Below are 12,552 nucleotides of genomic sequence, written 5' to 3'. Positions count from 1 at the left end.
TAATCTTTTTTAGAAATATTTGGGTATTTAAAAAAAAATACCACTGTTTTTGTTGCTTTTTGTTCTAACTACATTGTAGGGTTGTTTTGAGGACTACATAAGTTAATGCACAGAAAGCACTCAGAACAATGCCCAGCACTTTATAAACATTCCTTAAAGTGTAGCTATTAGAATGATAATTGTAATGTTTATCTTTCTGTTTTTCTACCGATTTGGTTGCATTCTATTTAACCACTGAAAGAATACTGTCTGTTTTTTTAGTTTCCAGTATTAAGGATCAGCCACTAATGCATAATTTTATTTTCTGCTTTTTAAATTGGTAATGCGGTCATGGGAACAGAAAATTGCTATGGTCTCACCACAGTTTGCACATTTGCCAGTTTTTATGCAGGCCTGAGCAGTAGAAAAGTTAGGGGTGTAAGGAGGTAGAATTGATGAGGAATGAAAACTTATCTCTAATTCTCTTAGTTGGGTGGGTCCAGAACATGTTTTCACTTCGATAGTAACAAATACTTTAGTACAGGAAAGAAAGAAAATACTTAAGACATGGTCCCTCCCTCAAAGACTGTGTAATCCAGTGAGATGTGAAGATGGGTGCTAAAAGTGTAGGTACCTGATGATGAATTCATCTCAGCATTGCCCAATGGGCCAAAAGGGGCATCGCCTATGGTTAAAAAATGGCCACTAGATGGCAGTCACTCCACGGTCACCAGACAATGTGCAAAAATTACTTGCATCGGTGATAATGATCTACCAAAAAAAAAACAGATCTATTTCCAAGAATGATAAAGACAGCAGATTCCCTTTCACCTTTGTAAAATTCATTCTACTGTTTGCAAGACCTATCATCTAATAAATTACCTTTAATAATGGAGATGCAAGAAAATATCTAATTCAATTCCCCTGAAAATTAACTTACACTAATTTGGGAAGTGTTTACCTAGCTTTGAATTTTAGATGTGTCTTTAAAGCAATTACTAAATAAAGCATTTTAATAGCATAAAATGGTATTAGAGACAGCTTAATAGAACCATAGAATATGTATCTTATAATACATATTATATTTAGAATGTCAAAGGTAAACTGGGAATAAAACTATATGACTTCATCCTCAATTTTACTGAGTTGGTGAAGTCTGCTTTTGGGTACCTACTACATAAAAAACATGTGCTACTTAAGGAACTTCGAAGGCAAACATAGGTCTTATTAATAGATTTCCTGTGGTTTTCAGAACAAATTAGGCAAATGCACAAATTAAACAAATTACTTAGTGTCTAATCAGCAATTTCTAAAAGATGTTTTTGAGTAGCCATCAATTAGAAGTCAGTTTGCCCTATCAGACAGCATGTAACCCTCATGTTTTAAAACATCCATAGTGAATAATGAGCAAAAACAAAATATAAGTGTACTACTAATGTAGTCAAAGCGTGTACTTTGATTGCTAATAAAACACTTGAGTCTGGGAGTTCCAAATGTAAATCCTGGTTCTACCACTTTCCAAACATCAGGTGCCTTCTGTTGCTTGTCTAACCTCATTTTTCAATTTGTGAAATAAGGACATTTTTAACAGTGCCTGTCTTAGAGTTACTGTAAAAATTAATGCCTGTAAGGAGCTTAGCACGGTGCCTGATACGTGCTGTGTGTTAGGAAGTATTGCTGAAATGATTTCAGGTTACCAAAAGAAGGATTCCTGAGGAATCTTTCCTGTTTCCAAGGTCACTGATATATTGACCATGATCCTTTCAGTGTCGTTTTTATCTAGACATACAAATGCTTTGCCTGTAGGCTTGCATCTTCTACTTGTTGCTCCTATTAAATAAGTTCTTCCTACAAGATAATGTAGTTTATACTTGTGCTAAATAACTGTGATATTGGTAGCCTTTGGTCTGTTCTTTGGTGCATAGCTGGCTGTTTTTGAGCTTTCTCCAGAATGCTATAGATCTTTACAGGGTACTAACCAGAAGATAATCACTCTTTTAGTCACGTACTCAGCAAATTTTAAGAAAAAAAGAGTTACCTAATTAAAGAACTTACCACGTAAACCTGCTGCCCTAGAAGTTTATCAGCCACTTCCACAAGGTGGAGGGATGAGTTCATTAGGTTCTCAGGAAAAGCACTACCCCGAGGTGTAGGTTTTTTCAAGTCACATTCAATACTCTTGAGTGGCTAAGGCTCACCATCTCCATTGTTCTTCATCTCTCTTCAGAACATCTCCCTAGAGAGCATCAGACCATATCTTAGTTTGACCTTGATTTGCTGTATGAAGGTCTCAACCATCCTATGCAACTGTAGAAGGCTGGGAATGAGGTAAAGTTCAGAATAACCATGACTTACACAGTTGTGTAATAACTGGGAGGCTGGGAATAACTCCAAAATCTACAACACTTGCAGTGAGTGACTAATACTGTTATATTTTAAATGTTTTCATATTATATTTTATATTATATATACATAATATATATTATAAATAATGACATTAAAATTAGCATTTTTATAACATTTAGAATCAGATTATTGTAGCTTAATTCATAAATAAGAGTATGCCTCATAACAAAATACTTTACTTGGAATATTTGTCACAATATTAACATGCTTCCATTAAAAAAAAGTAACCACTTGAAATGACTGAATCAAAAAAAAAAAATGCTTACTCTAACTGCTATTGATAGGGTGGGGGGCAGTACTTTTTCCTTGAGCTCAACAGTACTGAGGTACCTAGAGAGGATGAGAAGAATATATTATATTCTCTAACTTGGTTTTCCCCTAGTTTTCATTTTGTGGTGGAAAAATAGGCCCCCTTTCTATACAGTTTTCTGTTTCCTTTAAACAAATTTTGAAAAGAAATATTTCTTCTGTGTCAACAGGATGCATGCTAAGTGCAGTACTCTGGTAGTTATTGCATGGGAAGTGAAATGGAAATTACAGTTTACAGTGTGAAATGGATGGGCAGCTTTTATCTTAATGTAAGCATATCCATAAATATAGCCTGAATTGAATTAAGAGTATCCTAATGATGCAGTCTTTACAGGAACCTTCATCTAAAATATATGGAGCTAGGAAATTACCGGCTTGTGCTTGAACCTAATGTATCCATCAACTAATCTCAGGTTTAAGTTGTTTATTTACAACCAATAAACATTCTTCCTGGGTTTGTTTTAATCTAATAGTATTAATTTTTTTCATAGTCTAAGTTTTCATTTTATTTTGCTCATCACTGTTGCAAAGATTTAAACATTCCAAAGAACTCATACCCCCAGAAACATGTAGCTTCATTTGGCCTATGTAAACGTGTGTCTCATCCCCCAGCATGCCCTAGCTTTATACAAGACCTCAACTCTTTTCATTTGAGGAGAGGCTGAAAGACTCAGCTGGAGTTTCAGACACCTTTTTTAGGATCAGTCTGATCACTTTATAGCCACAACTTGTGTGAAGTTTTTTCTTGAACACCCAGCAAAATAAACTCCTGTCCCAGACAGCAGAAGGTGAGTGTGGGATGGCATAGGGGGATGGTTCCTGTGAGAAAATGCAAGGAGAGGGAGAGGAACCGATAATTAGATAACCTTATATGAAAGAAAATATTGTTATAAAGGCCACTGGAAAAATTTACTCCAAAAACAAAACATGTTAAACTATTCCTTTCAAAATATATATTATGCTAGATGTCAGCCAGCCACAGTTAAGGTAATCAGTTTTCACAGAACACATATCTAATGACCCAAGGTCTTGGCATCCTTATCTCCAATCTTGTAAATGAACATTCAAATTATCTTACCTTTAAATATCTCTGAGTTTATCCTGAAAATTTAACCTGTCAACTAATAAAACCTCCTCTGGTGAGATCTTTGGCCTCTGTAGTATTTCTTAAAGAATCAATTTTTACTTTTCTTCCAAGACCAAATACCAAGACAGGGCTGCGTAATTGCTTACTTAAAACAGTCAAGAAGGCATGGGCTCATTCAGGCCCCCAAATATATATAATATATAATAACAGAAGGTTCAGATAAACAGGTATACTTTCATTGTGCTTTCTGGTTAAGAGTGTTGATTCTGACTGCCCTGACAAGGATAAAGAGCAGTTCACTAGCAGTTTTATCTGGTGGGGAGGGATATTATTTTAAGAAAGCATTTTTTGTAATATTGTATGAAATGAGATACACATTCTTTTAAACTATAAATTGGATATTAATCAATTTTCTAATTATCTGTTCCTGTGTTAGATTAGTACTTATTGATGATTTCCTAAATGTAGTGAAATATCAAGGTAAAAATGTCTGAGATAAAGTTATCTTATGTTACCTGTGTCTTTTGAATTTAATTTGTCTGAAGTTGCCTTTCTAAATGACCTTCTCATAAATACCTTGATTCAAACATCTCATTGGTCCTTTCCCAGTTGAAAGTTAACAAAGTTGATGCTAACCAGCCGTTCATTCTTCCTACTGGTCTCTTCAGCTTTGTTTAGCTGACACTAAACAGTCATTAGTCATTACCTCTGCAAAGTCAGTTTCTTCCTGGCCTTGCCCTTCTTCACCCTCCGACATACCCCTAGAAACAGTCTTGCTCACAGCCCTGACCCTCTTTTGCCAATCCAACTCTTAGGCCCTTCTAGCTCCCTTCACCTATCTCCCATTGAATTCTGGAAGGAGCTGCTATCAGTCATTTCCCATTGTTTTTGTAAAGGATATACTCTCTCTACTTAACTACATGACTTTAATTCTTTTTCATTGTATTTACTTTATCTCAAATTGTAAATTTTTAAAAATTAAAACATTAGCAAGTAAGTGAAGAAATAGTTTCAGAGACGATAATCTTCCTAAATTTCAATCTGTTTTCTCCATCCCTTAGTCACTTGGTTCCTAGAGACAAGTAGCCATGACTTGGCTCAGGCTCAGTTACTGCAGGCCTCTTCTTTGAGGAGTCTGCATGCCTGCACGCCTGGAATTTCACCCTCTTCACTACAGCCTCACCTATAGGCCCATTCTGGTTTACCTATTCCAGCCTCCTCCTCTGGGACAGAGCAGATCATGAAGTGGGGAGGCAAGGAGAAAAGTGGAGGTTCTTTCCTGTTTTTAACTAAAGATGATTCTTTGATGTATTTATTATGTGTTTTAAAATGCTGGATGTTATTTCAATGGTGACCCCCACTTCCTTACCCTTTTTATGCCTGTAATGAGCCACTTAATAACAAAAATGTTACTGGAATGATAGGAATGAATTTTCTTTTCCTTGCCAGCAAAATTATTGTTTCCATAGATTTTTTGTTGCATTGTGCATGAAATGGTGCAAAATATACCACCTTGATTTCTTACATTCTCAGAGTTCTGTACTCCCTGGAAGCTTAGTAAGTGAGCTGTTGTCCTGAGCCTTCCTCTTTTACCATTGGGTAATAAGTTTTGAATACTAAATATGTCAGTTGGATGCCATTTCTCACACTTCTGGGTAGTACTCTAACAGGATGTGTGAAGACAACATTTTGGTTTTCACTGTAGTCATCTACCCTTGTTTTAATACTTGAATTTTTCTTTTGGCATAGGCCTACAGATGGTTGAGGTTGACCGTGAAATCTAGCATGTGAACCATAGAATCTGTATGAAATAGACATACTGCATAGGGGTTTCTTAAGCTTTTCCATCTCCTTCAGGTACTTTCTGCAGTATAGAGAATAGTGAGAAACCACTGAGTTGGTTTTTTATGTCTTACATCAGAACTCTAGGGTGAGAAGTCTTTATGGGTGGACAAGGGGAAGAAATGTTTAGCAGAGGATTTGGGAAATTTCTGCTGAAGCTTTGGACCTGATCCGAAAGAAGAAACTACTACCCAACTGGAATGTTGTACAGTCCCCTTTCTAGAATTCTGTTTTCATTTCTTAAAATATAACTCAGTAAAGATCATGATATTTTTATAGAATTATCTTTGCAAAGCTGTTTTGGGGTTCTCTAAGCAGACTCTTATAGTTTGCCTTCTTTAGAAAAATCTTGGGGAAGTTTAAGATTAATTTTCTTAACAAACTCTGAGTTAGCATTAGTGATGAGTATCTTTGGATTCACCCTATAATTTGTGTCTCTCATATTCTTGAAAAGATATGAGGTTTACTGTGGAATTAGAAGTGATCTATTTAAAGACCAGTCCAGCTTTTAGGAAACAAGTGTATGACTTTGTAAAAGGCTAGAAAATGTTTGATAATATTTGTGGTCATTTGTAATATAGCCACAGAATCATAGATGTTAGATCTGAAAGAAAACATCCTACTCAGCCCCCAAATTTTCTAGATGAGAACTCTGAGCCCAGAGATGAGTGACTTCTTCAAAGTTATACAGGTAACAAAAATCAAATTCTAGATCTCACTAATATAAAATTCAGTGTTCCACCACACAAAACAACCAAAATATTTTTATGTACTGCTAGAATTAAATTTATGCCCATAAAAAGTCCATTTATTTTATTTTTTAATGTATTTTTTTTAAGATTTTATTTATCAGAGAGAGAGAGAGAGAGACAGAGGCAGGCAGAGGGAGAAACAGGCTCCTTGCTGAGCAAGGAGCCAGATTTGGGACTCGATCGGAGGACCCTGGGATCATGACCTGAGCCGAAGGCAGACGCTTAACCAACTGAGCCACCCAGGCGTCCCAAAAAGTCCATTTATTGATTGAAATCTGAGCATCAACCAATTTTTATATTTTCAGTCTCATTCCTTTGAGAATTCCTGTTTCTCTAATGGGAACCTTAAATATCTTGGTTTCCAATTTAGTATCACACTGAAAGTACTTGCATTCATTTATACATTGTGTCCAATCACTGTATAATAATAGGCTTTTTGTCTACAAACCATCTAGTTTCTCTTTTAAATTATAAACTCATGAATGGCAGTTTCTCTTTTAAATTATAAACTCATGAATGGCAAGGATACTGATGATCTCTTATTTGGCTCAACCCATGTAAAGTACGCATCGGGTGTCTTAACATAAAGTGCTACTTCTTTCAAGTTCTTTTTTTTTTAATAGTATCTTTGCACAGTGGGGCAGCCCCATGTCTCTGTTGTGTATAACATATACTCCCTGTGGGCATTTACTAAGTAATAGTCATGATTAGAATTATTATTACAGCCCCATTTCTTCTGTTTCCTTTTATTAAGCTCACCCTTCTACCAACTAGCTGAAGAAGCCTATCATATGCAAAACATTTTACTTTTATATTGTCTTTAAAGAACTGTTTTCAGTTAATCATATAATACAACATAATTATGGAATCCAAAAATTGGAAAGAACATTGGAGAGCACTCTCTTGTGCCTACTCTGGAAAAATATTTTAAGTAAAAGTAGAGTAGTCTTCAACAAGTCTTCAATAACTAACATAGATCACAGCCATTAAGATCTGTTCTTTTATATCTGGTATAAATCCTAATTACTACAATGGAATCCCATGACTTATATTTATGTCTCCTGTGGAAAAACTATTTATCTTGTTGTGAGTGGTATGGGAAATAGAGAAATCTATTAAAATCTGTTGATATTTTAGTAACTATATTCTTTTGAAAAATATATTTTTGCTTCTCCTGAAAATTTTAATAGAAAGAGTTACCATGAACTGAAAGGAAGTGAAAGGATCTGATATCAGATCCCACTAAACTCAATCCTGAGAATGGTTGCCTTGAAGGATTAATAGGAAAACCAACATTCCCAGGCAAGCCAAAAGACAGTGCACAAAGTTTTACTTGCCACTACCCATCAGAAGTTACTATAACTTGGGTGAGGGGGAAGAAATTTAAACTTGGTTCCCAAAGAGATGCTCCTGAATTCAAGTAGAAAATATAATCTGAGGGGCGCCTGGGTGGCTCAGTCATTGGACATCTGCCTTCGGCTCAGGTCATGGTCCCAGGGTCCTGGGATCGAGCCCCGCATCGGGCTCGCTGCTCAGTGGGAGGCCTGCTTCTCCCTCTCACATTCCCCCTGCTTGTGTTCCCTCTCTTGCTGTGTCTCTCTCTGTCAAATAAATAAAATCTTTAAAAAATAAATAAATAAATAAATCTTTAAATATATATAATCTGGTCCCTGACAATATCCATAAATCTTTTTTTAATTTTTATTATGTTAATCACCATACATTACATCATTAGTTTTTGATGTAGTGTTCCATGATTCGTTGTTTGTGTATAACACCCAGTGCTCCACGCAGAACATGCCCTCTTTAATACCCATCACCAGGCTAACCCATCCTCCCAACCCCCTCCCCTCTAGAACCCTCAGTTTGTTTCTCAGAGTCCATAGTCTGTCATGATTCATCTCCCCCTCTGATTCCCCCCCCTTCATCCTTCCCCTCCTGATATCTTCTTCTTTTTTTAACATATAATGTATTATTTGTTTCAGAGGTACAGATCTGTGATTCAACAGTCTTACACACTTCACAGCACTCACCATAGCACATACCCTCCCCAGTGTCTATCACCCAGCCACCCCATCCCTCCCACCCCCCACCACTCCAGCAATCCTCAGTTTGTTTCCTGAGATTAAGAATTCCTCATATCAGTGAGGTCATATGATACATGTCTTTCTCTGATTGACTTACTTCGCTTAGCATAACCCATAATCTTTATAGCACTTCTTTACCAAAGAAGAATTTAGATTGTACTAATTCTTAACTGGAAATTCCTTTGTTACTAAAGTAATTTCCTTGAGAAATAACCTTCTTGCTTTTATACTGGGCACAGCGCATTTGAAGGTAGAGGACCAAAAGAAATACCCAAGTCAGAAAGCTGTACACCATTCAGGCAAAATCTGGTTGGAGAGGAAAGCTGGTCCCATGATTAGCGTGCTTCCCCAGCTAGCCTGTAGGTGGGTGTGTTTAACAGAAGGAAGCAATGGGAACCCGCCTGTCAGCCAGCCTTTAGAGCTAATTAGCTCAGCATACAACAAAGATAAGTGAGCCTGGGAGGAGGGCCCCCTGAGGGGTCTTTAGATTCTGGGAAATGTCTGATTGGCAGATGTTAAAAGGGATTCTTTGGTAATCCTGTGCATCAATGAGCTGCACAAATTCAGTCCAGGACTGCAAGAATTCAGGCATGAGGACACTGTGCAGTAGGCTCACACAGGCAGACCCAAGATGGACAGAACCTTGGAATCCCTGAGACACATCATTGCCCAAGTCTTGCCTCACAGAGACCCGGCTCTCGTCTTCAAAGACTGTAAGTACTGAAGGGGAAAAAGTTTTCTGAAAATAGTCCTAAACGTCTAGTCACATCCTATTTAAGTGTGATTTCTCCTAAATCTCTGTAGTCGTGTGCTGTGGTCTAAGTGATACTTAACTTGTTCCTGACTTCAGTCAGGAGAATGTTTTCATTTCACCTACGGGTATTAGTCGCTGGGTTATTTTGTCAGTGATACATCTTACTAACTGTTTGGAAGTCTTTCCTAAAATACAAGACTGCCCTAAGACTTAATGAACCTCTTCCAGATGCTTTTTTAAATAAAGCAAGGCTGATTGCTACTGAAATTAAAACTAAAAATAACTTAGATATGATAATAAATATTCTGTATTTGTTAACCTGTTTAATCCTCAATAACATATATTAACTGTGTTAAATCAGGTATTGTGTCTGAAAACTTTTGTTGCAAGCAAACAACAAATCACCAGTGAGCTCTTAAATTTTGGTAACAAATTATAACATTTTAGTTAAAAGGCCAATAAAATTAGAGTCTTCCCACCTCTGCAACATAAAAAAAACCCAAATAGCTATGGCAAATTTATTTCAAAATCCTTTTTTTTAATGATTATGAAAAATAATTCAATCAAGCTCTCCAATCCTAGCAATACTATTAAACCATTTGTCATGTAACTTAGTTTCTGGAACCAATTTGATTTCCTGCTGCTGCAAAACAGACTATCTTCATGTTGTATCTTATCTACAGTGAGTTTCATATTACAAAGGGCTTCTGAAATAGAATTTTGCTATGGAACTGCCCAAAAGGTAAAATGCATATGGAATTTTTTTTTCTTCAATAAGTAACAGCTTTCTTTGTGAATCTTGTTATGTTTGTCTCCATCAAAACATCAATGCTTGGATTTTTGCTCTCTGATTGCTGAATAATGTTAGTTTCCAGATGTCCTTTTAGTTTATATTTCTCATATGTGTGATAAAGAAAAAAATGTTAGGCCATTTTATTCTATAAAATTTTCTTCTTAGAAATTAAATTGTTACCAATGTGCCCTTCAATGGCATATTAAAGCACTTTATTTCCTTCCTTTCTTCCTATCTTCCTTTCTTCTTTCTTTTTAGATATTGTCTTCAAGCATATGTCAATATCTATGCTAGACAAATAAAAATCACTCCTCCCCCAAACTAGCCTGGAGTCTATTCAGGTTTAGTGTGTTTCTTTCAGTGAAAAGGGAAGAAAAGAATGTCTTTCTCCTACAATAGCACTGAATTCACTAGTGAAGGGTAAAAGGGCTCTTGACCTGCTCAAACCTTTGGATAAATTGTATAGAACCAGGGGTCTTATGCTGTGGGTTTGGGGAGTAGAAGCTGTAAAAAGAAATAAAGGAGCAATTTTTCACTGAGTTTCTTGTGAATTTAAGAAGTTTAATCAGAAATTATATGGTCCACTTTTTAAGCTTAACTAAACCCCAGCAATTGTTTACAGTTTAGGAGAGAGAATAAAATAGAAAAGGGATTAAAATAAAACATACATTATGTTCTGTCATCCAGACCTTTGCAGGAACTTTTTATATGGAAAGATAAGGAAGTGTCCTATTTCATATATTTCATTCATTAACATAGAACCTAAATTTGATCAGATAGCATTGCGTGCTTACCCTGGAATGGGCTGTACTCTGCAACTGCTTACATGGCTTAATAGGTGTAGGTATTAAACAGCTGATCCTCTCCACTCAGGTATTTCTAATCTGAAAAATGACTAAATGAAAGTAAGCCAAATGGCAAATTTCTGTACCAGCACTTCTTATAACATTGAAACATCCAACCACTCACCATCCTCATGGAATAAATGGGAACAGCCTTACTCACTTTCTGGGGGAGAACATCAGAAGTCTGCCTGGGGGTTATGCCATGCCTTGGCAGCCTGTCGTGCATGTGCCAGAGTTTAGCACACAGACTCATTTTCTTTGGCACACCCATAAGCTGCTGCCACCACACTCATCTTTTACACAGCTTGTAAAAAGTTGCCATCAGCCCTGAACAGCAGGTTCTGAGCAGCCTCCTGTTACTTGTTACTTGTGGCCCCTTTTCCCCCACCCCAATCCAGTCTCCCTGCCAGGAGGACAGAGCTAAGCACTTGAGTACATCACTGCCAAATCCTTAAGAAAAATTGCTACCTTGCTTTCCTGCAAGTTGAAAAGCCAATCCAAGAATTTTTAAAACCCAGGACAGTTGAACAAAGAGCATTAACACACACTCTCTCTCTCTCAATCTCTTTCTCTCTCTCTCTCAAAATGCTTTTCTTAATTTCTATAAATGCAAGGGCAGGTTTTTTTCTCTCTTCATTCTTTGGAAACACATGATACAAGGGATGTAAATGATCATTTGATTAACTTTTTTTGCCTTCAATGGCTTTTGATTTATTTAAAAACAAGGAATTGTAAATTGAATTTTCTCTTCAAGTTGGTCAAGAAAAGCACCCAGAGAGTTTTCTAGTCTGAGACCGATACACATGGGGATAGTTACATTCATTTAAGGAGATATTATTTGGATGCTTTTTTCCACCAAGGAGGCCCTCCAAGTGGCATTTTGCAATGCAATCTCTCATTTGTTTTAGACAAGGTGTTCATCTGGCAGTAGTTGCGCTTTGTTTTTTATTTTCTTTCCTGGAAGGAATTGAATTCTATAACAATTTTTTGCTTTTTTCCAGAACTATTTCACATTTCAAATGAAAAATAATGGAAAGGCATTTTAAATAAGGTGGGCTCTCAATTTGAAATTTGCTCATCTAAACTGACACTGGACTGTTTTTCTCCACTGCCTAAATGTCTCAAATTTGTAACAAGTAGCTCTAGGAGTCTCCAAACCACCAGACAGAATCTCTTTGCAGGGAAATTAAGGCATAGCTCCATGTTGCCTTCCATTCCTGGCTTTGTTCAACATCCAGTTTCTTTTCATTTGTCATGTGTCACAACCAAAGATGAGCTATCCTAAAAGCAGCCCTTGTCAGCTCTTTTGAAAGTGTGTGTGTGAGCTTACTATTTGTTTGCCACTGCTTGACAGTTCCTCATGTGCTTTTTCAAAGGAAATTCCTGTGATTTCAAGATGGCTGCACTTTCAGATTCTACTCTGAGAGTTAACTCTTCACATAACAGTATAATATGCTTATCTGCCATCTTTGGGCTTGCTCTTTATCCATTCATAGTAATACTAGCATATCAACTCCTCACCATGCGATGACAGGCACTATGCTAGGAACATTTATTCACAACAAACCAGTAATGTAAGTACTACTGTTATTTGTAGGTGAGGGAACTGAGTCTCCTGGAAGTTAAAGTAGCTTGCCCAAGGTCACACTGTTAAAGAGTGATAGGGCCAGAATTCAAATGCTATATTCCAACTCCTCA

At 36.7% G+C, this 12,552-nt stretch overlaps 1 protein-coding gene across 6 annotated transcripts in view; it reads left to right on the top strand.

The window, feature by feature from the left end:
- The first annotated feature begins 22 nt into the window (after window positions 1-22).
- Window positions 23-12,552, top strand: part of LIX1 (limb and CNS expressed 1) — a 63,803-nt gene continuing 51,273 nt past the window's right edge. For 2 of the 6 annotated variants that reach the window (XR_012376915.1, XM_073888515.1), the window contains exon 1: window positions 23-2,963. Coding sequence is in view for 2 of the 6 variants with exons in the window: in XM_025866604.2 (XP_025722389.1) it covers window positions 9,094-9,175 (82 nt within the window). In the remaining 4 variants the exon portion in view is untranslated. Of the gene's footprint in view, window positions 2,964-8,621; window positions 9,176-11,855; window positions 11,906-12,552 lie in introns of those variants that run through there. The other 4 variants (XM_073888511.1, XM_073888522.1, XM_073888517.1 and 1 more) reach the window with 4 other exon arrangements.

Source organism: Callorhinus ursinus, unplaced genomic scaffold (assembly GCF_003265705.2).
Source record: "Callorhinus ursinus isolate GAN/ISIS: 27379988/994484 unplaced genomic scaffold, GSC_fseal_2.0 scaffold3, whole genome shotgun sequence".
NCBI classification, from domain to species: Eukaryota; Metazoa; Chordata; class Mammalia; order Carnivora; family Otariidae; genus Callorhinus; species Callorhinus ursinus.
The sequence above is the reverse complement of the archived record's forward strand: the minus strand, read 5'-3'. Positions and strand labels throughout refer to the sequence as shown.